The 25,699-nt window shown below is 40.4% G+C and overlaps 1 protein-coding gene and 1 long non-coding RNA gene across 6 annotated transcripts in view; one reads left to right on the top strand and one right to left on the bottom strand.

Moving 5' to 3' along the window:
- Positions 1–24,543, top strand: part of lingo1a (leucine rich repeat and Ig domain containing 1a) — a 110,867-nt gene extending 86,324 nt beyond the window's left edge. For all 5 annotated transcript variants that reach the window (XM_047333395.1, XM_035642791.2, XM_047333394.1 and 2 more), the window contains one exon: positions 20,247–24,543. In XM_047333395.1, coding sequence (XP_047189351.1) covers positions 20,259–22,106 — 1,848 coding nt within the window. In that variant the 5' untranslated portion in view covers positions 20,247–20,258 and the 3' untranslated portion in view covers positions 22,107–24,543. The remainder of the gene's footprint in view (positions 1–20,246) is intronic.
- The window catches only part of LOC118315483, a 179,651-nt gene that overhangs the window by 11,394 nt on the left and 142,558 nt on the right, over positions 1–25,699 (bottom strand). The window lies entirely within an intron of this gene.

Genomic DNA, 25,699 nt, shown 5'->3' with positions numbered 1-25,699 from the left:
CCAGGAAAGGTCTCGGCTGAGATACCATTTCTCATTGTGCGGAAGTGTGAGGCAGATCGTGATCCTCCCCACATGCCATTTTATTAATCTGCAAAGATGGCTATCTGTTAAATGGGCATCGTATGAAAAAACAACAACAAAAATAACAAGCCAGCCTTCTGCTGCAACTGAATTTTTATCGATCCATCAGAGAGACAGCGACTTGGGGAATCTTGTTTTCAAAAAAAGCCATGGGAACCAACACTGCGACTGCACAGGACACAGGGTGAAACTTGTGTGTTGATGGTGCCACACACACACCGTCTGTTGTTTTGTTATTCAAGGCAGCATTTTGCTGAGAATATATGACAGTCCGCCCTGAATTTCTTTTTTCTTTCCTTTTCTTTTTCTCACCCTTTATTGTCCAGCAATGTCTCTTGTAATTACACACCAAAACAGTTGCGGCAAGAGTATCAGAGGACTGTGTGATGCTGTGCCTGCGGACATTCATAAAGTGCTGTAGCTCCATTGGTTATAAATAGCCGGAGGGAGCGGATAGCCAGATACAGCAGCAGCAGCAGTAGCAGCAGCAGAGCCTCTCCAGCTTTATCTGGGCACACAATCCAAGATGATAGATGGCTGATATACTTTGAGATAGCACACAGATACAGGGGCAAGGGTGTGGCACAAGGGGGCTTCATAGGTGCATTATAGCCTATATCCTTTGTTCTGTGTTTTCCCTCATTGTGTTCTTGTCATATCAAAATATACCTTATCCAGTTTGCCTCTGTTTGTCTCTCTACGTGTGTTTGTCACTCAGTAGAGACATCACATCAAATCTTTTTTATCCATATCAATCACGGTATCCCAACATTCCTATAGACGTATCAAATATCACTTGCAGGCTTAAAATGATGTTGTTGGTTTTTTTTGTGTGAGGATTTACCGTTCATCATGTTGATGAATGGGATGCTGCAGACTCAATCATGGCTGCCTTGCAACAGTAAAGAGGCTGCAGAAGTGTGCGATCCGGTTCGTTCAGACTCTCTGGCCGCCTTCATTCAACAAATGTGCGGCCGCTGACCTTGGCCGTCTCCGAGTCGTCAATAGGATTCACCTCTTTGCCCTGTAATAGGCTGTAGGACATATGTACCTAAGAACACCCCACTGCACCACCGCCGCCCCTCTCCCCCACAACATTATGCTGCTGTTGACATGCCATATTGAATTACAACACGTTGATCAATGTTTGCAATAAGCGAAACCTCTACATAGTGGCCAATATAATACAGAGTATCAGATGTCAGGGAAATCATTCTCCTGATAACAGCATTATATTTCAGTGAATATATGGAATGATTACATCTTGGCATGTTTGTAATTTAATCACAGACCGGAAGAACGGCGTAGCAAACCAATAAGACAAGAATAAGAGTGTGTGTGTGCAGCATTTAAATCATTCATGATGGAGATCAGCCTCACCGTGGATTCGTCTGCATTGCTGGGGGCAGAGGAGCAGCCGAGACGGAGTGGGTGGTGCTGGTGTGTGGACAATGATGTTACTGCAGAATGACTGATCGCAGGCATGCCTTCTCACAACACACTAAATGACCAATAGTGTTAGTGAGCGGGCTAATGCTGGCTTATGACGTGTTAGCATGTCTCTTGGAGACACTCATCCGGGGTGTAAAGCTGACACCCACTGCATTGACAAGGTGTTTATTAGCTCCCAGTGATGATGCCATGATGCCTGCATAACGCTGCGATGACAGTGCTGAGAGTTTGCACCCGGGACGGCAATTAAGTTGTTTTCGTAAGACCTGACTTCCATTCTACTTGATGCCACTGCCTTGATACATCTATGACCGGGGCTGGATGGCATGTTTATAAAAGGCCTCTAGTAGCTGTTTGATGCTAGGCGGGAGGGAGGCAGTTGTTCACATGTCACTGTTGTCCTTGGTAGATTTCTATTGAATTAGAAAAGCTGGAAAAGCGGCAGCAATTGTTGTTGAAAGGTCATCAGTATTATTTGGGTCTGTCTTTCACAGTTTCAGTAAGATGTGCCATATATTGTTAAAGTGTCCCAAAAAGCCTAATAATATAATCAACAAATATGAGGTTTTGTTCTTTGCAGCCGTGAACATGCTTGAAGTGTTTTGTTGTTGTTGCTCTCACAGTTTTGATGACCAATAATCAAAAGCAGCTCATATTATAGGCTCCAAACATGTAATACTGCTATTACTAAACTCAATTGAATATCTGTTAATTTATCAGGGATTTCAACAGTTAATGCTGTATTGTACAAACACACATTTGGGCATGCAACATGTGTGTTGCCCTCTGTTTTACCTTCACGTGAGTGATTGCATCATTTCTGAAATCACATTACTGGAATTGTTGATTGCATTGCGCCTTAATCCCACGATGTTGGACACATTAACATAATTATGGTATACACTAATCCAGAATTTATGCAAAATTGGTTACCATGTATTTATCACGTCACTGGTACTGGCCACATATACAAAACTGATACCCTATGGCCAAAGCTATACATGGTGTGTTGTCCTGCAAATGGAAATATTCACATCTGTGGCTTGTATTTTAAGTGGCTGTATTCCCTGCGTTCAACATAATCAAAAGCAATGGTTTAAATAAAAAATTTAAATCTAAAATGACCAATTATGATGATAGCCACATTAGTATTTGAATTCATTCTTTATGTGAAATGTCATTGCACATTACAGCCTTGTCAGAGGCCTGTCGAAATGCCATGCATTCACATAAGCCTGTAGGGTTCATTCACCTTTACAGGATTCACGTAAAAAAAAAGAAAAAAGAGCTCATACAATTGCAGCTAATTCTGATCTGCTTCACAGTGTAGTAAAATAGAATAAAGTCTGAAGGGAATTTCTGCAGAGGTGCCTTGAGGGAGCGATTGCTTCGTTTATGCCTGTGTAAAAAAAATAGAGGTATCCACAAAGAAAAGATGGATTACCACATATTGTCAAATGGCATCAGCCAGCAGAAAGTGTTGATGGGCTAGAGTATATTTAGAGCTGCACCTCCATGTCTTAACCCAATTCAACCTACATCTAAGTGTAGCACCCATATATTTGATTCTAACAATGCTTGACCATTGCTAGTTTTTTGATGAGGTCTTGGATTCACTCACCGTCAACTTTCAATAAAATTATACTGCAAACCATTTACATTAAATAGACGCAAAGTCCTAATCATCGCCAGGCTTGAAATAACGTCCCGCCATAAACCACTTGTCCCTTGGAGGATGCATCATTAAAAAAGGTACTGATGGTTTACGAGGTTATGGGTCAAGGGTTGGGGAGGTGTTATTGTGCTTACTAAGGCTCCTCTCCAACACCCCGGAGAGGAAATTTGTATTCATTGCGTAGGGACTAATCAATGCCGACGCTGGGGCTCCTGTTGCCAGGCAGACTCAAACGCAGACATGCATCTTTTAGATGAAGGTGTGAATGACACATAAGTCAACGGCGCTGCCAGTGCTCTGGGAATTAAACCAGCTCGGGCAGTAAGGTGGACTTCAACTCGCAGCTTCTGATTGTATCCAACAAGCCACATGATCTCTGCAATGTCTCTTGTTTACTACTGATAGGCACCCCCCCCCCCCCCCCCCCCCCCCCCCCCCCCGACCCTTTATGGATAATGGCTGGATGGAGGGATATTTCAAGTATATTAGCTTGATACAAAACCAAATGTGATGGGGTTTTTTTAGGTGTGAATTCTATATCCATTGTTATTTACAATGCCTTCTCTATTTTTTCCCCCATCTGTAGACAATGCACATTATTGTCTCATTTGATACTTGCATTTGTGACTCTGAGTAAATTGTTTTGCAGCGGTAATGATGACTATTGTGCAACAAAATTACAATGTGTGGCATCTGTGCTACTGAAAGCATCCATTCAAACTGTACTATTCAGTGGTGACTGGAAACACAATAGTGGGACAGCAGCAGCTCCACTTACACAGCCACACTTAAATGGAGCGTATGATATTTTCCATAAGTGGGCGCAAGATTTGTGCTGTGCCCCATCTCCCTGATGTAATGGCTGTTAAAACACCCTGTTGAGATTCAGAGTTCAGTGTGTCCGGTGTTTAGGTACAGCACTAGCACTCTCAACCTTCTCTTCTTTGTCTAGTAGGCTGACCGAGCATCTACTTAGGAGTGGAGTTGCCATTTACATCTGCTTCAGGTCTCCTCTCATTTCAAACTCACAGTAGCTTAAAAACATATGAATGATTCTTTCTTTGAAAAATATTTTGGGGTTCAGATTTTCTGAGATATACAGGTACCTGCTCAAGGCTTTTATCTAACAGATATCCAGACCAGCAGTCCCGCATCCCCTTCTGTTCCCCGTAACGCAGAACTTGTTGTGTTGCTAATTCACAGCACTCAAAAAGTACCATCAACTATTCCAATTAGAATTCATTAAAAACATGGACACCCCTGTTCAAGTGCTGCCAAGGTACACTGGAGAAAGGCCACCCTCTGTGATACTTGGATTTAGCGTTCTCTTATAATTCAAATATTTTAATGTGCCCATTATCCCCTCCTTTTGTCAGATCAGCGAAGTTGCTTTTATCCATTGACAGTCTGCTCCTATTTGTCATGTGATTCAAGACAACAGGGGCTTTTAGTTGACTAAAAGCTCACTTTCTCAATTCTCTTTGGAGGTCTCTTTGGAAACTCTCACTCCCTCTGTTTAACTTTCCTAAAAGCTTTCTGTCACTCCCTGTCTGTCTCTCTCCCTCGCTCACTCTGATTTCCTTACACCCACTCGCTGTCAATGCAGTGAGAAAGAGAGAGAGAGAGAGGAATGACAGAACAATGTAATAAAGAACCGCTAATACTGTCGACGGAGGAGAGCGAAAGTGCAGGGTGGAAACAAGAGGTCGGGTTTCAGGTTATCGACCAGCCCGGGTGGCATGAGGGAGATGTTAGTTTGCTAGACATGAAGAAGCAGCAATAATCGCACCCGCAGTTTCACCTGAACCAGAGCTATCTCACGTCGTCAAGAAATGCTAGAACGTGTGCTGCTTCACTTAATGTGATTATTACAATCTGCATAATCTCCTTTTGAATTCGAGTGCCATATTGTTTTAACATTCTGGCCTAAGTCTGTCTCCATTATGCCAGCTATATTCTGATATGTTAACACCATGTCCTGTTTTTCTTTGAATGTGACAAACAATGCAGGGGCTGCAGCCATTTTGTCCAAAATATAGCACTGCGAACACTGACAAATCCAGAATATATAAGAGCAGCAACTAATGATTATTTCAACCACAGATTTCTTTTTTTGCCCAAACATCCTCATTTGCTCAACAAGACTTTCAAAAGTAATGTCAAACCCCCAGCACGAGTTCCCAGAGCCGAAGCAATGTGTCAAAATTGCCTAATTAGTCTGACCAGTAGCTAACAGCCCGGAGTGTTGGGTTTAATGATGTGAAAACAAGGCAAAAGAGCAAGCAACTCTCAAGACTTTTGAGTCCGTATCCAGCAAATCTAAAGTCTAAGTTTATATGTGTCACTAATAAACAGCTAAAAGATTATAAGATCGATTATTGAAAATACACAAAATTTTTAACTTAACCATTCAGCTGCTCCTTGACTCATTTAACAGGGATGAACCTGGGGTGGGGGGGGGGGGGGCTCAAACCAGGGATGCAGTGATAATCTATTGCCAGCATGTTAAACCCCTAAATAATGTCTGTTTCATACATGGTGGCATGCTGAAATGATGATGTGATAGATTTGATTTGAAATATGTGGTTAGTGTGATGGAACTTTGTGCGGCAGCGTAAAATACAGCCTCTTCTATAAGTTGAGCTGCAGCGTATAGGCGGGGTTGATCACGCAGAGACGCAAAATAGAGATTCTCATTTAGTCAGCTGCCATTCAGCGAAAAGAGATAATGCAGGGAGCTTCATCCATGTGTGGGAGAAGAATCACAGGTAGAGGACTTTGACGTTAGTGTTTGCCACACCTAAATACACACAATGTTCTACTTGGGTTACTTTTCTTCATCTGGTCCAAAAGCAAATTGTAGCTACGACTTCAGGAGTTTAAGACTGATTGCTTATGTTATTACCTCTGGACAGACGTATTATATAATTTCAGCTACTGCCACTCACATCCTCCAAAAATCTGAGGGGGACACGTGAGGGCAGTTTAACCGGTGAAATGGTGGTGGTGGAGGCATGCAGGTGGGTGGGGAGGGTTGAGGCTGATGAAAGAGCCAGGCACCGATCAAAGGAGAGAAAATGAAATTTGACCTTGTCGGACGCTGGCGAGTGACGCCCTGCCACAGAAGTGCAAAGTAGTTTGGGAACCTGTGGGAATAGAGAGGGGAGAGATCAGGTCCGCGGAGTGTTGATGTGGGCCGAGAGGATGGGCCAGCCAATTTAACCCTTCCATCTCATAACTGATTTAGCAAGGGGCTGTTCAAAAGGGGTAAAGGTTGGCAAAAGTTGTTATGATGACAAAAAGACTCAATTTCAACTTTAAAAAAGAAATATTCTTGTGGTGAACTATGGTGTTATTCATTCATTCCTGCTCGTGAAGTGAGTAATGGGCTCTGTAAATTGGCGGAGCTGGTCTTATTCCCTACAAATGAAACTCAGGAGTCATCCGTCCACAATATGATCCCTGCTCACCCTGGTCTTAAATGTGTGGTAAATATGCAAATGTCATATGAATAATTCAGCTCTTTTGCCTTTCTTTGTGCTTGTACCTGCCATGTTGACAATAATGAGTCAAGCCAAAATTGTATTGTCTCTTCCATTTACCACGGCTGGTCCGTCAGCCTCAAGCCAGGCTATAAGACAGATATATAATATAGAGTATGGGACCAATCATTATCTATATTAGCATTGGTAACTGCTAAATATTATACTTTAGGCAACAGCAGACAATCATCTGCCTGTAACATCTTTAAGCATAATTCAATCAATAACTCTTTTTATATTTTAAGTGTTTAGATAAAAAAAATGTCTGAAAATAATAGCTCTAAACAATTATTTGATAATTTGATTTTCTGTTGCGTGAGTAATTGATTAAGCATTCTATTTAATTCTGAATGCAACATTTAAATGTTACTGATATTTGAACATCCGCAGTTCAACTGTTTATCTTCTTTACTTAGTAACAGAAAGCTCTCGTGAGTTATGGACAGGGTGGTGGTGTAAATCCACCGTTCCTGTCATTTCATCTCTTGGCCAACTCTATAAATAAGAAAGTGGTTAATCACCCAGACTGTGCAGATTAAAAAAAGAAAAAAAAATAGAAAAAAAACCCAAGAGCAATCCAGAACCATGTTTCAGCAGAGTTTGCAGTCTTTCTGCTCTGCCGTCTTCGGTTTCCTCCGTCATACAAGCTACAGCACAACAGGGCAAACATGACAACACAACAAAGATGGAGTTCTGAAATGTTTCTGCCTGTCAGCCCGTTTCAGCACTGACAATGCTCTTTGTGAGGAAAGGAGAAAGACAGTCATCGCCGTTAATTAAGGCAGAGCAGATCTCACCTCCCCGCTCTGCAGATTGACGCCGGATGGGCTTTGAGACCAGTTTTAATAAGAATCTGAAGAGGTTTACTAATGTTAAGAGATGTTAATTCACATACACTCTATACAAGCTTGTAAACATTTTTAATTCTGGTTTAGCAGAATTGCTTTAAGCATCCGAAGATGAAAGGGATACAGTTCCAATACCTTTCTTTTCTCTGTAATGTCTTTTAAAAGGGTGCACAAGTGTTGACAAGGGATTTGCAATGTCTTTGCCACCCTCAAGTCGTCTGGTTATACTACGCAGGGTCACCTTATCGCTGATCCATGTGCAGCATGTGAAATACCTAGATTGCCTTTTAAAAGTGAGATTCTGCTTCGTCTAGTACCCCTCGGATTAGCGGGGCTAGCGAGATGTGATTCTCTTCTTTCCGCTATCTTTATGACCTCCCCTCACACTACGGGGAACCACAGATAGGCAATGGGAGGATACAAGGACAGCTTAGACAAGTAATTTTGCCTTTAATTGCTCGAACCTCCCCAGAGTGCTATTGCTTAAGTACTCCAAAAACTGTTGTTGTTTTCCTCCAAGTAATCTTTGATTATATGAAGGTCAGCATTTTTTTCACTAAGCTTCGTATGAGACAATTTGGAGCAGGTGGATTGCTCAGAGAGATGAGACAATGCTCACTTGCTGGAGTTGAGAGTGAGAGTGAGAGTGACCCCCCCCCCAGTTACTTTGCTAACTCTCCTAAGCCTATCTCAGACATATATACAGAAGTATTTTTTTTTTGTTTTGTTCTGCTTAGTCTTCATTTCCCAGTCTGTATCAATAGCGTCATTATGTGGGGTTTTATCTGGCTAATTAAGGCTTCATCTTTCTGGGCGATCTCTCAGAGGACATGGATTAAGCTCCCCTATCTCTGCACTGGAGCCATGGTGGGGTCGGCCAGGCCTGCTCCACTCTCTCTACAGTATGGAGGGAAAAGCACTGACACGTTCAGGTTGTTTTGGCGAAACAGCACTTAGAAAAGGAGAAGAGTATAAATATTGCATGTTGAATGCAGAAACCACAGGTCCTCCCCCCCTTAAAATGTACAGATGTTGTTGTTTTTTTGCCTTTTACTGATTCATGCGCTTCTGTGCAAAAAATAAGAATATAAATCACTACTTGTACGTGCCAAAATCCAGCCTATTTCATCAACCGGTATCCATTTGAATTGATACCCCAGCAGACCATGACCTTTGGACAAATTGTGTACAAACAATTTGCCTGCAACAACAGACGCAATTTTGTTTGCATATACAATCAGGGATTCCTTTACGTTGGAATAGGGATCCTGAGTCACTGTTTGCCAGTGCAAGAAAAACACCATATGAATTTTGCCTGTTGTTCTGGGTCCACTCCCATTATATTTTACTGCTGAAAGTCCACAGATGAAGGTCTGGGTCAACACGCATTATAACAACAGCCATAATACGCAAACCATCTAAACAGAGGGTGAACGGGAAGACCTTAGTGATACACTGCAGACCTGTCGCTGATTATTTAGGAGGTTAAATCTCCCTTTTGACTTTTCTCACATTGCTGTGGAGAGGGAGTAACAAAAAAACACCTTTTGTTTTGTGAGGTGCAGAGACACAATCTGCCTCAGAGCTTTTGGCTGGCTCGGGTGCAGTTCTTATAATGCACCTCTGGTTTTTGATAAAGCACCTACAAGACAGTGTTTTTGTCTGAGCCCAGGCCATTGAAGGAGATAAATTCTAAATGAGTAAACTGAAGTGACTTCCTTTGGGCAGTTTTATACAAGAGTCTGTACATTTCAGAGCCATAAATCAAGAACCATGTGCTGGTTGTGGTGGTGCTGCTGCTGCTGTTGGGTCACATTCATGGCTTTCCTACAACAAGTATTTGTAATAAAATAAGAAAATGACTATTTAATTTTTTCAAAAATGAGAAAAATGACCCAAGGCTGGAACAGGGAAGTTCTCCTCCTACTTATTTTCTTATTGTTAATACTTTAGAAAACGTGACAGTGGCGAGGTATGAAATGGTACATATAGAGGTGGGAGGAAGGCCTTGGGAGATGACTGGCATGACTGTGGCTTTAATCAGTTCAATGCCATTGAGTTATTGCTTAATAGAAATCGCTGCTGCAATTCGTGACGGAATTATATCAGTGCAAGTGATATTGAGCATTTACCATTATGTCATGAAGGGACGGTCATGAAGGGAGATTTAAAGAAAAACCTTGATATTGCAGAATTTCCACATTTCATTATTCAAATTTAAGATTCATCTTAAACATACTATTATACTATTTTAAATAGATGCAAAATATATCAAGGTCGAACCAATAATAGACTTTTGAGACTGATAAAAATAACGACATTGAAGATATTCTTGCCCGATTTACTTCTTTATTTTCTTCTTTTTACTGAAACCCATACATATTTTTTTATAAAGATCTCTTGTAGGCTGTTAAAGTATTTTGAGCCACGTAAGTACTGAGGAAAACGTAAAGTCAAAAAATAAACGTGTCACTCTCTAGTGGACAAACTGATGTGATGGTAATACAGTTTATATATTACCTGAAACATGTCTTCGGCATTTCTGCATTGACATTCTGTATACACTAGAGCTGATAATATCAACCATGGACTCATCGATCAGGCTCTTCAAGATACAGTGGTCAGCAGTGAATGAAAATTTCCAAAACTAAAGACCATCATGTTAATATTTTGAACAGTAAATTCTGGGAAACGCAGTTAATGTAAGTGTCAATGTATTCATTATTTTTCTTCATTATAAGTTTCAGCATAAAAAAAATAAAAACAAACAAACAGATAAAGTTGATTATTAAGGAGCCATGATGAGATAACCTCATGTTTTGTGGGCCAAGATGCTGATAGTGAACTGCAGCATCCACGGGGCATTTTTACAGACGGAAAAATAAACTTCTTGTTGTTTTCTCGTGAACAATAATCACAACAGTCTGTTCTCATACTTGATACTGATAGATTGTATCTGCAATTAGCTATTAACTAACCTGCCTGTTTATCAGTTGGCGTCCAATACAGAGTCTTGATGCTGAAAGTGGCTTTATAGAATATGATCTTTGTTTTTGTTATTTAAAATCTCTTCAGGGTGTTTCCTGTCCTCTACAAATTCAACAGTAAGCATGGATACGCAAGATCGTAATCATCTGTCCTTTTCAACCTCACAAACATTTCTTGGTAATTTTTCCTCCAGACCACAAATGCTGTCATACAGTAATGAATGCTGAAAACTGTCCCTGTATTACTGGAGTTGCCGTTCACCAGTGTTTTGTGTTAAATCTTTGCTGCTGTCCACTACAGTAGCCTATACAGAGGTATCCTCTAATGTGTGATCCCAGTGCATTAGTGTGGCATTTTCTGTCACCTCTCTATCAACTAATTACAGCTCATTTCCCTGTAAATGCCTCACTGTGAGCTGTAGGGTCAGCAGAGCAGCTAAGGGACATTTTCTTCCACCACACTGAGAGGAAAGCCTTTAGTTGCCAGTCACAATTAAAGTCAATATGCCCCTGAGCTGCTGCACACTGTGCCCATCACATCTCCCAGCAGCCGATAAGATAGAGCCTCGATGATTCATTGTGAATTGAAGGCATGTTTTCATGTTGACCCCCTTTAAATGAGGAACCAGTATAGCTTGGGGGAAGTCGCAGCTACGAAAGCTAAAATCTACAAGATGCGTGTAGAGGAGTTTATATAGTGGCTCTTCCACAAGCCAGCATAAAAGTGGGCCCATATATAACACCTCACCACCACACACACAAACACACTCTGGGCAACTGTCAAATCCGCTCACTTCATCTAAGGGAAAACTGTATTCACTCACAAATTGAGTGAGAAGAGTAATTTGACGCCCCCCTCCCTCCTAGTTTATTTGTGGAGATATTCTGTAGGGTTATCATGCTGAATTTTACCATTTCAACATCTTCACCTTTCAAAAACATGACTCCGCCACTGGGGACTGTTTTTTCTTTGCATAAGTACAGTCATTCTTAAATTAAATCTGACACTATGTCTTGACAAATAACCCATCACTCATGAATGATTAATTCTCAGCAGAAATGTGGATACATTGCATAAGTTTGGCTGCATGGACTGGGACTTCGAAATGTATAACTCCTTCGGCCTAGGGTTGTGAACTTAAGATTCCTGAATTTTGGTCTTACCCTAAAAACATACATTAAGGTATATATACAGTGTTCTCAGTCGTTTGGATCTTGCCGTAGGAGGTAATCATATTCAAAATAAAACATTTATTGTGAGATTTACAAGAAAATAACAATTGAAGGAGTTGCATTAGTGGATTTTCAGTTTGCTACTGGAGTCTCTGTTTTTTAAAATAAAGTTGGATTTGATTCTCTTGCAGCTGCATTTTAATTAAAATCTCTTAAATTTGTGCAAAAAAAGAAAAGAAAATTGCCTGGTGTAGATGAAGAAAAGATGATTACATAAGTAAATGTTTTCCTGGCTGCTCATCAAAGCAGCAATGGACGAACCTGCTTATTTGCCTAAGCTCCTTTGCTTTTTGCACAATAGCCTGTGAATTCATTACAATAATAATGTTGAGACGTCAGTGTATGTTCCTAATCAGAAGCTCGTGCTCCTTTATGCCAAAGTGGGAAAGCGTTTTTTAAATTTTGGATGAAAAGACATAAAAAGACAAGAACAACACAATTGCAATTTACAAAATCTAAACGTGCATCTTGACTTCAAATTATCTTAATTGTCAGCCCATATAGTGCAAACAGTCGCAGCGTCTTTCTCTTATCAAAGCAGTTTTGTAGAACTAAACCTATTTGTGACTATTTTCTGTTAAATGTCAAAACTGATGCAGAAACAATTTTGTCAACTGAGGATCTAAAGAAAAGCTTGAGTAGCATGAGCAATTAATCTGAAATAGTCTTAATAAGTTCATGTCTACTTCAAAGTTAATTTCACTAACTGTAGTTTGCAAACAGCAAACAAGATCCAGTGGTAAATACTGTCTGTGCACTGTGTTTGTATGTTCACAGCCATTCAACACAGTGTAAAAAGGTTCCACAATAATGGCTCGTTGGTTATCACAGCAGGGCCATGGAAGGTATTTCAGTTCATTGTTCAGTCAAATAAATGTCACAAAAGTGCCCATGAGACCCGATGGACTCATCTTTAAATAGCCCTTCTGTCTGACCAACCTGAAGCAAATCTTCCCAACTAAGAATCCAGAGCAAGCAAATATTTTTCATTGAAGTGACTTAATCAAGAAAACATTGATAAATCCTACCTTAAAAAATTGTCTGAGTAAACTCTCTGGATGGATTGTTTATGTTATCACGGAGGCAGGTGAGAGTCTTTAAGCATCTATGGCCCGATGGTCTTTTACCCATTTTGAGCTTTGTTTATAGTCCGTACAACAAAGTTTATGTTTTGAAATGAAATACAATACTATGATAACTGCTGCTTGAAAAAAGGCAAATTCTCTTTGGCCGATTGCTTGAAACAGACTTTCTAAAACCCTCCTGAGGCCTTGTTAGTGCTGGCCTCTCAATCTTCCACACTAAACAAACTAGAACAGGCCAGGTTCATCCCACGCACATTAATTACATTAACACACAAATCCAAGATCAGTACCCAGTATAACTCGGAAAGCCCCCGACCTTCATCAGTTATTGTCTGTCCTTCACTTATTGTTATGGTCGCAGTGTTTTGCCAGTGTAGCAGCTCGTGGTGATGCGGAGCACTGATGGTTGGCATCTCCCGTGGTGATTGGAGAGGAGTCGATGTGCAGCCGTTTTCCCCTGTGACATAATAGCCTCAAGTCTTTATGGCTCCGTCAGCAAGTTGTCCCCAACCCAAAAGATCAAGCGTAGGAGTAGGGGGGCACAGCATCATGGGACAAAGCAATACACAGACAAACAAAATGTTATAACTCTCTCTCTCTCTGTGTGTGTGTGTATGTGTGAATGAGTGTATGTGTTCGAAACAGCCCATCCCGCCTGTGAAGCATTTTCTTTGAGCCTTAGGGGGGAGAAAAGGAAACTGCCATTCCAGCACCTCTCTCTGGGGGAGCTCAACCTTTCCCACTGTAGCTGTTCTACAGTATTTACTTACTTTTTTAAACCAGATTTACTTTTGGGATAAATACATCAGGTTTTTCTCACTCAGTTGCTGCATATATGTTTCGACTAAATGGACATTGGTAGGGACATTCAAGTTCCCCTCAGAGTGAGTTGTAATCAGTTTGGTGATCCAAAGACCAAAGACCTACAAAATTGAGGACATTCACATCCGTTTGTGTTTTGACTGTTAACTGAACACTGTAATCATTGAACCTACAGAACATTAACATGTTACCGTTTTTGTCATGAGCAAAAATGCACTACGTTTGTAGAATCAACAAATGTGGTTCCCATCATTGAGATTAAAGAAAATGTAATGATAGACATGCTCCAATTAGCATATAAACACACTGCACAATGTGGGTGAAAGCCAGAGTCAGAATAACTCGGTCCAATTCTGCTTCACTTCAGAGGCACATTGAAGAAATGTGATCACAGTTGTAGAGATTGGATCTGTTGTTTATCGGACTGGTGATTGGCACATGTTGCCTTTGTTCTGGTCTTACGGGCTACATCACAGTAGTATCATTTTGAGCTCGACTGTTGTGGCTGAAGTAAATGAGCAGTGATCGTGAAGCCTGTGAAGTTCACATATCCAAAATGTGAATTAGTTTTTCTTGGAAACCATACTACCCACACTTATTTAGTTTTTGTTTTGTCATTCCTCTAAACACAACTATTGGCAGGCTTCTTTATTATTTCTTGGATGTCGTGAAACAAGATAAGCTTCCCATTAGTGAGTCCTTTCCCAGTTCTGGATCCACTTTTTCGTTAAGTCTGATATTCTAGAGGTTGTTCCTCTTTGAAAACACAGCTCCTCGGGAGCAAAAAGATTAATGGTGACTCTCCGAACAGAGCTGGGGAGACGAGGCTAATGAGCTTAATAATGATGGGACATCACACAAGGAGGAACACTCCCTCTCTCAGGAGCCTGGGTGTGCTGGGGTATAATGAAACATAACTTCTGGAGTTACAAAAACCCCAAAACATTACAACAATAATATTTTGTATAGACTCCTTTCAAAACCACCCACACAACTGTCATGTTAACATTTTAGCCAACTCTCACAAGACAAGTATTTGAATTCATGCATGGACTGGATATCGACTCAGTCTCCACTTCATTAGGGACATAGCTGAAGCTAATGCAATGCATCAAGAAGAGCCTTGATATTACAGCCTGCTTTCATGAACTTTAGTGTTTATTTCAACTCAAGTAGTTTTTGTTGTGTGTTGGTAACTTGTGTTGCATTGTTATTATAATGTTTTATTATTATAACCATACATTTGTGTCTCCCACATTTATTTTAATAAGGGTAGCCTAAATATTAGAAATAACTTTTTTATGTGTGCAAATTTATTTGTCCTAGTAACTCTATATGATAATAGTTTATTAAATATATTTGTAGCTGTGTGCCGTCAGTAAGCCGAGCGCCTGCAAAGAGACACATAATGACCTCTCCTGGAGGTGAAGTTCAGGAGGGACATGTTGGCATGTTCCATGGCAGAGTTTCTTCAGGACAACTGCTGGCCAATGTTGGAATTCTGCACCTTGTTGCACCAACCAGCTTCTTCGCCTGGATTAGGGCTTTGCTGTCCATCTGTCGGACGCTGGCTTTCGTTTAAGCCCTGCCATTTCACAGACCCAGCTACAGGCAGCTTAGCTTCTCAATGACACAGAGGTAACCTTTCTCTCTCGAAATTCCGCTTTGCGACCCTAAAGCAATGCAAAAGTGAGATTTCTTGGGGAGCTAAAGGTCAGATGCCCCTGGTTAAGATGGATTTAGACAAAGTGTGGCTGTCAATACACATGTTCTCAGTTATAAGTCAAAGCTGCTACTTTAGTGGAGAAAACGGAACCAATAAGCATCTTAAGAAGCAGCTTAACCAATATTGAACTCAAAAAGAAATTAAGAAATTAAATTGAATACCCCCCAAAAAGAAAGAAACCCTGACCCTTATACATTTGTTACATCTTCTAAAAGGAAATTAGAGATAGGGGTATCTGTTTACCTCTAAAAAAATATTTTTTCTACGATAGACCATCAGGAGGTCATACATATTCAGTAAGTAAATTCCAGCAGCTGGGTCCGTCCATTCAGGATTAGCCTGGCAGCCTCCTTTTCCGGAGGAATGGGCATTAAAAGCATTCGACACTTTGCGCTACAGATAACGTCAGCATCATCTCAAGGATTTCCCAGAAGCTAACAGGTGTTTAACTATGGTATTTAACATGGCTCAGGATTGATGTCTCGTGACAGGTAAAATAAAGCGCTGGGCGATGGTTAAGTCTTAACAATACCCCTCCCCACCTATGTATAATGTGCTTATTGTGGAGAACCTAATGATGATAGACAGACTCATTCATAAGCATGGCGTTAGATTTAGGGGAACAATAGCGTATTTAATGTGAAAGCTGGACAGAAAGCAATCAATGACTTACAACAAGTGGGTGCATTAAACCTGTTTAACGAGGAACCAAAGGTTTTAAAGAGGGTAAGTCAAAAGAATAGTGATCCTCATAAAAAAACAACCTCAGAAGGAGAATTATATGCATGCATATGAGACATTAATGCTCAAACATGAATTGATAAACACAGGTCTGGTGTGACATGTAACGTGGTGACCAACTAACCCTCACATATAAATACGATTGTACATCCACTGATGAGTTGGCTACTGCAATGCCACTCTGTTGCAATGGGAGCATATGGCACCAAAGTGAAGCAACATCTCCGGGATCCCATTGGATGCTGTCATAAAGACATTAATCTCACCCTTCACTGATCCAGTTATTACTGGTCTTGGACCAGTGGGTCCTCATTTATTGAGCACCGTTGTCTTACTCGTCCTCAGCCACATTTGTTCCTTTCAGAAGCACGCCCCCTCTCATTTCACCTCAATTAAAGTAATTCTCTGGGAGCTCGCTGGAGTGCTGATTGGAAATGAAGAACTGCATTCAGACTACATGCCTGTGAGGGAATGATAACACCAGATCATTAACAAAGCAGAGCTGCAATGTTTACCCACGGATGGCATTCTTCATCTTAATGTGTCCCTGTCTTCACTTGTTTCCCTGCATATTTGCTACTGAAGCCATGTGCATTCAATGTCTAAGCTTTTCTGTCGTGACCAAGACATAGGAAGACATTTTGAATTGTCAAAATGTACGTACATATTTTTTATCCTTAATGTGTCTTCAAAATATTCAGACGTACAATGAGGAATCAAATATTTTTGACCCTGTGTAGAAGACTACATGGACTCATTGAGATGTCTGACTGGGGTCCATAACCTGCTGGAGTCGCAGTCATGGAGCCGTACCTACAAGGGATTATGATTGTTCCCCTGACTGGGTTTCAGCAGTCACTGGCAATACAGTTGGACAAAAGCATCTCATTGACTGATATTCAATAAGTGATAGCCACATGATAGAGGGTGAGAGATGTAACTGAGCTTGCGATGAGGCCACTACTTCTTCTTAGGTGTCTTAGTATGCCATTCGAAGCCCCACACTCCTTCATCTCACGGCACTCAGCACTGACTTGATCAATGTGGGTTACAGAGTAAGAATGATTAAGGTTAGCTGGAGGCAACAGGGAGCACTGCAGGCTCTCAGACACATCTCTGCCTGTTTTGAAATCACTTGATTACAGATGGTATCATAAATTCTTCAATCTGAACTCTGACCCTAGAGGGAATTAAAGGAAATTGAGTGAAGTAAATCTAAGCCATAAGGCCTTTTTTTTTGATGAGCCTGATGTCTGGTTGACTATTGGTACACAGGGAAAAAGTTATTAGTGGTGACCACAATGGCAGTGACATGTCACCCTATAATGAACTTTGAGCCATAATATCGCAGATTTCTCCCCCTACACTACAGTCTCAATCTGCCACATGTAATAAGGTGTATGAAATCGGCAGAGACACAAGTGGGTGCATTATCCTTCTTCACAACCATTATGTGAATCTGGAGTAATCACCATGCAACCAGTTCGAGGTCAACCAGAAAGACAAATTTAAAGCATGACATGAAACTGCATACCACTGGCAAAATGCTATGTATTATGACAACAGCCATCACACAGACAGGAGTCCCCCTGAGACATGTCTTAAGTTGAGTGTGAATTAGATATGAAGGTTTATTTCTTTTCTATTGCACGCCATCATGTTAGTAAATAACAGTCCAACCCCCATTCGCTTCATAAAGTCCTTTAAGTGCTAATTTAATACTTCCTCAGGGCTTTCCACAATGGAGTAGCCTGGCAGTGGGGAAAAATACTCCCCCAACAGATACCCACCCTCCCACACAACAAAAAGATTTTGGCCTTAAAAGACCAGATTTTGTGGCCTCAGGCACATTCTTAATTATTGCATATTTTAATAGAGTTTTCTTACCAAATGGTAAATGTGAAGAATTAGGCTTCTTGTGCGCTTTAGCCAATAATGTCTCTAAATAGCTTTTAGCCTTGAAAACAAATCATTATGTAATCACAGATCACAAGAATCATTATTGTTTTATTTATATATTGACACCTTCACTATATCAAGAGAAAATCATGTGGAAAAAAATATACTTAATCATATCAGTATATTACTGCAGGACGTTTCATTGCATCCTACTTCATTTTAAAACCTTGACATTAGTTTGCATAATTGGTCAATGGCAAAAAAATATAAAAGAGTTAGTAAGGACCTTTTACATATAAAATTACAGTGAGGCTGATGCCTATTCTATCTTTTTGTCATATGAGAAAAACATACTACTTTGACAACACTGAGTGTATTTTAGTGGGTGTTTTCAGTTAATCTTAAAGATGTCTCTGCTGTAAAAAAAAAAAAAAAAGAAAGAAAAAAGAATGGATGTCTGTGTGGCATGTGTGGAAAATTCAGCACTTTTATAGGAATTAATCGTCAAGTTGTTGCCACTGATGTTTTCCAAAGTAGCCCATCTAATAAGGTTGTTCCCTGTCAGTGCAATCAATGCAATTCTTAATGTGTCAATTATTTTGCTAATATATCACAGAGCCTCTCAGCTGAGTGCACACACACACACTTAAAGAGAAAGGTGTGGGAGCTGGACTTGTTTAGACAGACAGTCACGTTTCTCCATTACTATGCTCGCATTGTATGAAGCAGATTCTAGTGGCCCTTAAAAAACATACAAGCATAGTGACTAGCCATTTGTTAATCGAAGATAACTAATTTTAAGTAGCTGGTTAGACATATATGAGTAGTCAGCTGTCTGGCCTGCATCTACTTGTTCACCTGCCTTTTATAACTCGACCCCTCATTCAAAGAGCATTCAGTGTTTATAGATCGTATCATTAATTATGCTTCAATGTTCATTTCAACACTTTAATTTAACTGGTTCCATTGTGCTTTTTGCAGATAACAGTAACTTGTTTTCGATACACTCAGTAGTTAATTGCATTGTTAATGGTAGGGGAGGAGACACATTAACAGATGGTGTTGAAATTAAATAGGGTTTGTTTTTTTGCTCTTAAACCCTGTATTTATCTCTCTGTATCCAATTCCCTGGTGGTGTGTGGTCTATATTTTATCATAAAAGATTGCGTGTGCTGAGCATCAGCCACAGCACATACATCACACTTGCCACCATCCGTCTTTGATTGCATCCCCCTGCTACTGCTGCTCGAACCCCCACTGTTTTCACTAGCCCGCACAGAAAATCCAGGCTGGGAGTACAAAGACAAGAGTAGGGGTGAAAAAAGACTTCATGGTAACAGAACAAACCACAGATGTTCTCAGCAGATGTGTCTGTGACACAGCATGAATTGGATTACTGTCTGAAAAATGCTGTTAATTCCACTTGAAGCTGCGCCCCTTCACTTCATATCAGGGTGATAGCATTGACTGATTGATCGTCTGCAAGGTGTGAGGTGGAAATGGCGTTCGCCATTCCACAGCAGACAAAATGAGGGTGCAGTGTGTGATATATGTAATTTACTATAAGTATTTGGCCTTTGATTTTCTTGCCAGGATCATGACCTCCTCCTCTGCATCATAAACATGTCTGATAGAATGCTATACATTCACAGCAGCAACTTGGCATTTGAAACACCTTTTTAAGCTTTGTGCACGAAGTGAACAACGCAGAATTCCAAACTGTCAGCACTCTAAATTATGCAAACACATACCTTATTCCTTGTAACGGCCCAAATTCATCTTGTGTCTGTGCATGAATATTGCAGCAGGATTCCTAGTCTCTGTTCTGTTGGGACTGTGCCAGATGAGAATGGCATCCTTAGCTCTTATTATTTGCTGAAGTAACTGGCAGAAAATAGACATAATAGCCAAAGAAAAAAGTGTTACAATATAAGTTTATACTGCTGCCCTGCACCTCCACAACATCTAATGTTGAATTGTTCAGTTTAGCAGAAAAAATAAATATTTAAATATCAGCCTTTAGCTCAGCCCATGCCATATGACCTCATTAGAATTCCCCCTATTGTCCAATGAATAAAGATAATTCAAAATCTTCAGTGAGAATGTCTTCTGTTTGCATTTTCTAAACGTTTTGTTTTGTCTTTGTGTCTCTTAGGTAACCGATAAGATGGTGGCCAGGGAAGCGACTGGGCACAGCTACCTGGTGGCTTGCTGGCAGCCCATTCTGATCCTGATGCTGGGCACTGTGCTGTCTGGCTCCACCACAGGATGTCCATCCCGCTGTGAGTGCAATGTTCAAGAGCGCTCTGTGATGTGTCACCGCAAGAAGCTCATGACAGTTCCTGAAGGCATTCCTGCAGAAACCAAACTGCTCGACCTCAGCAAGAACCGCATTAGAACCATCAACCCGGATGAGTTTGTCAACTTTGCCAACCTCGAACACCTGGAGCTCAGTGAAAATACAATTTCCACTATTGAACCTGGAGCTTTCAACAACCTGTACGGATTGCGGACATTGGGGCTGCGTAGTAACAAGCTTAAGCTGATCCAGCTTGGTGTCTTCACAGGCCTAAGCAATCTTACGCAGCTGGACATAAGTGAAAACAAAATTGTCATCCTGTTGGACTACATGTTCCAGGATTTGTACAACCTCCGGTCTTTAGAGGTAGGTGATAACGACCTGGTTTTCATCTCCCACCGTGCTTTTCATGGCCTAAGTAGCCTTGAGCACCTGAGCCTTGAGAAGTGCAACTTGTCCTCTGTGCCAACAGAGGCTTTCACCCATCTCCACAGTTTGATCACTCTCAGGCTGCGCCACCTCAATATCAATGTGATACGGGATTACTCCTTCAAACGTCTCTATCGGTTGAAAGTTCTGGAAATAGCCAATTGGCCATATTTGGATACGATGACCCCAAACTGCTTGTATGGATTAAATCTCACCTCCCTGACCATTGCAAATGCCAACCTGACCACAATTCCTTATGTAGCCCTGCGGCACCTGGTTTATTTGCGCTTTCTCAATCTTTCATATAACCCTATCCATACCATTGAGGGGAATAAGCTCCATGATCTTCTGCGTCTGCAGGAATTTCACCTGGTGGGGGGCAGACTGGCAATGATTGAGCCCTACTCTTTCCGTGGTCTAAACTATCTGAAGATTCTAAATGTGTCTGGGAACTCTCTTAGCACGTTAGAGGAGTCTGCTTTCCATTCAGTTGGCAACCTGGAAACCCTTGCCTTGTATGATAATCCCCTAGCCTGTGACTGCCGACTGTTATGGGTTTTTCGACGACGCTGGCGACTGAACTTCAACAGGCAGCAGCCCACCTGTGCCTCTCCCGAGTTTGTCCAAGGCAAAGAATTCAAAGACTTCCCGGATGTTCTGCAGCCTAACTACTTCACATGTCGCAAATCTAGGATTAGGGATCGCAAACCCCAGCAGAAATTTGTTGATGAGGGAGCCATTGTTCATTTTGCTTGCCAAGCAGATGGAGACCCTGCTCCAGTTATAATGTGGCTATCCCCACAGAAAAAGTTCATCACCACCAAGACAATTGGAAGGCTCTCTGTGTTGCCAGATGGTACCCTTGAGGTGCGCTACGCCCAGATTCAAGACAATGGTACATATGTGTGTATAGCTAGCAACGCAGGCGGAAATGACACCTCTCTGGCTCACCTGCACATTCATAGCTATTCGCCTGACTGGCCAAACCAGCCCAATAAGACTTTTGCCTTCATCTCCAACCAGCCCACTGAAACAGGTGCTAATGGCACAAGAGCCAATGCCCCTTTCCCATTTGATATAAAGACGTTGATCATTGCGACTACAATGGGCTTCATTTCTTTTCTCGGCGTTGTCTTGTTTTGCCTTGTACTGCTCTTTCTTTGGAGCAGAGGTAAAGGCAACACTAAGCACAACATTGAGATCGAGTATGTGCCACGGAAATCGGACGCTGGCATGAGCAGCAGTGCAGTGGATGCTCCTCGCAAGTTTAACATGAAAATGATTTAAGGGAGTGGTGGAATTTAATCATATTGAACTTCAAAATAAGACAAAAAGAAAAGAAGACATTTTCTTTCCTCTCTCACAAACCTGTGGATCCTGGTCTGTTAACACAGAGTAACATGTTTTTTCCTGACTTTAACAAGTGAGAGGGAATGAAAGCTCACCAAGTCCTACATGGCCTTCTGGGGCACTGATTGAAAGGCAGATTTGTCATAAACGGTTCATATTCCTGTGGATTTATACTGGGAAAAAATATATCAGAAAAGAAAAAACACTTCAACAGCCAGAATGCAAGAGGCAGATCAGATTTTGACCATCGCTGTTTTTGTCTGTATTTTTTATTTAGTGTTTGTTTTTGATTTCCAAGGTTAGATGTCAAGTTATGATTGAGATTAATATGGGTTGATGAGCACATTTATACAACTGGGATGCATTACATCATTACATCACAAATAATTGGTGTTAAATTATGAATGCTAGAACTACAAATTATTTTTCTTTCCTACACTGACAATAGTTCTGTAATGCGTTAAATGTATATCTTTGTCAGAATACCTGATGAAATCTGTTGAAAGTGTACACCACAGCAATTACAAGAAATACAGAACAAAAGTATTGCACAATGATAATTATGGAAAATACAAAACTGTTGGTAATACTGTATGTAAACTCAATTTGAATATCAAAGTGATAAACGATTCGAAACCCACTTGTTCATCAAACAATTACAATGAATGAAACTCTAAAACAGTTTACACTGGTCAGATGTATCATGCACTTTTAAACTGCGGGGGTTATAGAGGTGTGTGAAGTGGACAAAATATTATCTATTTTTCAAGTAAAGAGGCAGCAGTGTAGAGGTAAGTATAATTTTCAATGAACATAAAAATGCAAATAAATGACATTTATTTAAACTTAAAATTAATAAACATATAATAAATAAGTTGGATATAAATAAGCTACAAAAACTGAGTAATTGAAGTGATCTAAACCAAAATTGTGTAATATTAAAATTGTGTAAACTTAAAATAAAACATGTATCACTCTAATCATGCTGCCCCCCCCAATCAGAATGCATGATGCCCCTGACACTATTCTTTATTTGACTTAGGGATGCATAAGCTCAACTGTTATGATACCAATTTTACATACAGAACTGTAAAAAAAATCTGCCAAAAGTATGCAAGAATAATTACAATGTTAGAAAGGTAAATGTGACAAGTTTTAGTTTTGAAAAGTAAAACAAAATCCAGTTGTTAAATGTGTCTCTTAATATAGGATTTTAACATTAAGGAAATGATAGCCTTTTGAGCCCAGTATCTAATATCAGTGTCACTCATCCCCAGTTTTCAGATGCAACCCAGACAGTACACGTGGATTGAGGATATGATACAGAAGGCAGTGTGAGATTTTGTAGATATGATGCTTTGTAACAAGAATAGATGCAGCATCTGCCATATGGTTCAGCCATCCAACTGTACGGTTGGCATTGCTACATTAATACTTTAAAAGCTCATCCCTGACCTTTTAAATTGCATTTAAAAAAAACAATTATGTAATGGTATTATTTTGTGCTCGACATGATTGTGAGGAATAAAAGTTGTGGTGCTCACGTTTTTGGATACAATGTGCTCCTCAAGCTGTAGAATATTTCTTTCATTGTGGGTTATTTTTCTTGGTTGTTTGATGGAATCAGTGATTTACTTATGTGCCCCCCATTAAAGCCATGGAAATATTACCCACCAGGATCATTTTCAGGTTTGCTATGCCCCACGAAATGTGCATTGATTGTCCCGGGGAGAAGAACTGCTGCATATAGTGCTCCCAGTTGGTCCTGCATATAAAATCTGAGGTTACAGCCTTACCTTTACAAGTACACACTGTGGACAGCTGGGCTTTGCAAACGTGTGTGAGGATAAAGGCTAAGTCATTTATGATGGATGACATTACAGACAATGACACAGTAATGGGCTGGAAGTATGGACTGAATATGCAGATGGTTGGAGTGACACAGATGTTTTCACCCGTGGAGCAATCAGAAGCAGCTTTGGTGTAATCCGTTTTGCATAAAGGAAAAAAAAACACTGGATATGGCTCATGGTTCTCCCTCTTGCTGATAATGAATGCTCTCTTTGTTCAAAGTGTGGCTACTGTACCTAGCCGTTTTTGGCCCCGAGTGATCCCAGGATTCTGTTTTTATTTTGTTTCTGTTATCCCTATTTTTTTTAATTTTGACCCTGGACTATATTGACCATGTAGTCCAAGCCAACTTTTTACAAAAAAGATAATAAAAAATTAATCTATGGAAAATACATTTAAATTGTTCTGTGCAATAAAGGTAATATGCAGATTTTTTTTTTTTTAAATTAACAAAATTTTGTTGATGTTGAATTGTTGACAATATGGTATGTTGTATTAAACAATCTATGGACTTTTTTAAACACATGATGGTCCTATATTGATTTTAAAGATGCAGTTAGGACAAACAGCTACATGTGTATCGGTGGGGATGGAAAACATTAGGTCGTTTGAATGTGAGAAGGCTTAAACTTTCACTATTGTTAAACTGTGATTCCATTACAGATTTTCTCATACCACCCTTTCAAAGCTGATGGAGTCCTGTTGATCTTGTTACAAATTCCTTCTTCATTCATACAAATGTATGAAGGCAAAATTTAGAGCTTTGCCAACCAAGCACAAGTTAGAGTCTCGCTGAACATTTGGGTTTAATTTTCATGTGTCAATGACCAAATGAGCAATTTAATGTTTGATTCATTCGATTGAATTTCTCATTAGATGATGATGCAGTCTGCAAGGTAATTTACATTATATGTTTTCAGTGGTAATTGCTTGTTTACAGGGGAATTGGTAGTTCACTCGTTCCCTTTCCTGGCCTCTAAACACTAATTAGCCACCATTAGTGAAGGATCACAGACATTATGATATGTGCAGGGAATATTATTAATTTATGCTGCACATTTGTAATCTTAAAGAGACAAAGTTGGTAAAGTAATTAGTCGATGAACATTAAAATGAAACAAACATTAGTAGCTGTTTCACATTGACTAACTGTTTTATTTTGCGATGTCTCTGAGGAAAACATGAGAAAATGAGGTTACCCTTTGAAGGTTAAGGGAAATGACCAGGGATATGACTAGGACAACCTAGTTTTATAAAACATGGTGCTGCTCTGCATTAAATTTGGATCTCTGTCCCGTTCCCTTTTATTTCACATCCTTGCTGCCTTGGTTAGGACTACAGGGACTTTTGGCGTTCTTTTCCCCCCTCAAGCTGTATCAAAGCGTGCTCATTTATCTTCTGACTTGAAATAAGACAGGCACAATAGAAGGAGAGAAGCTATTCTTGAGGCCTCAGAGCCTCGGGGAGTAATACAGACATCCATTGTTTTCATTCCTCAGATATTAGATCTGTGCTTAAAAATTCTAGGTCAGGAACAGACTGATGGATTCTGACACTGTGCGACAAGTCACCTCCTCAACGGAGCGTGAAAATACAGACACACCTCTGGGTGTCACTTGCACTCATCCAAATCCATGTGCTCCACAACATTTGGGAAACACTGCATGGAAACAAACAAA

This window comes from Scophthalmus maximus, chromosome 7 (assembly GCF_022379125.1).
Source record: "Scophthalmus maximus strain ysfricsl-2021 chromosome 7, ASM2237912v1, whole genome shotgun sequence".
In the NCBI taxonomy this organism is placed as follows: Eukaryota; Metazoa; Chordata; class Actinopteri; order Pleuronectiformes; family Scophthalmidae; genus Scophthalmus; species Scophthalmus maximus.
This window is presented reverse-complemented; position numbering and strand designations above follow the sequence as displayed.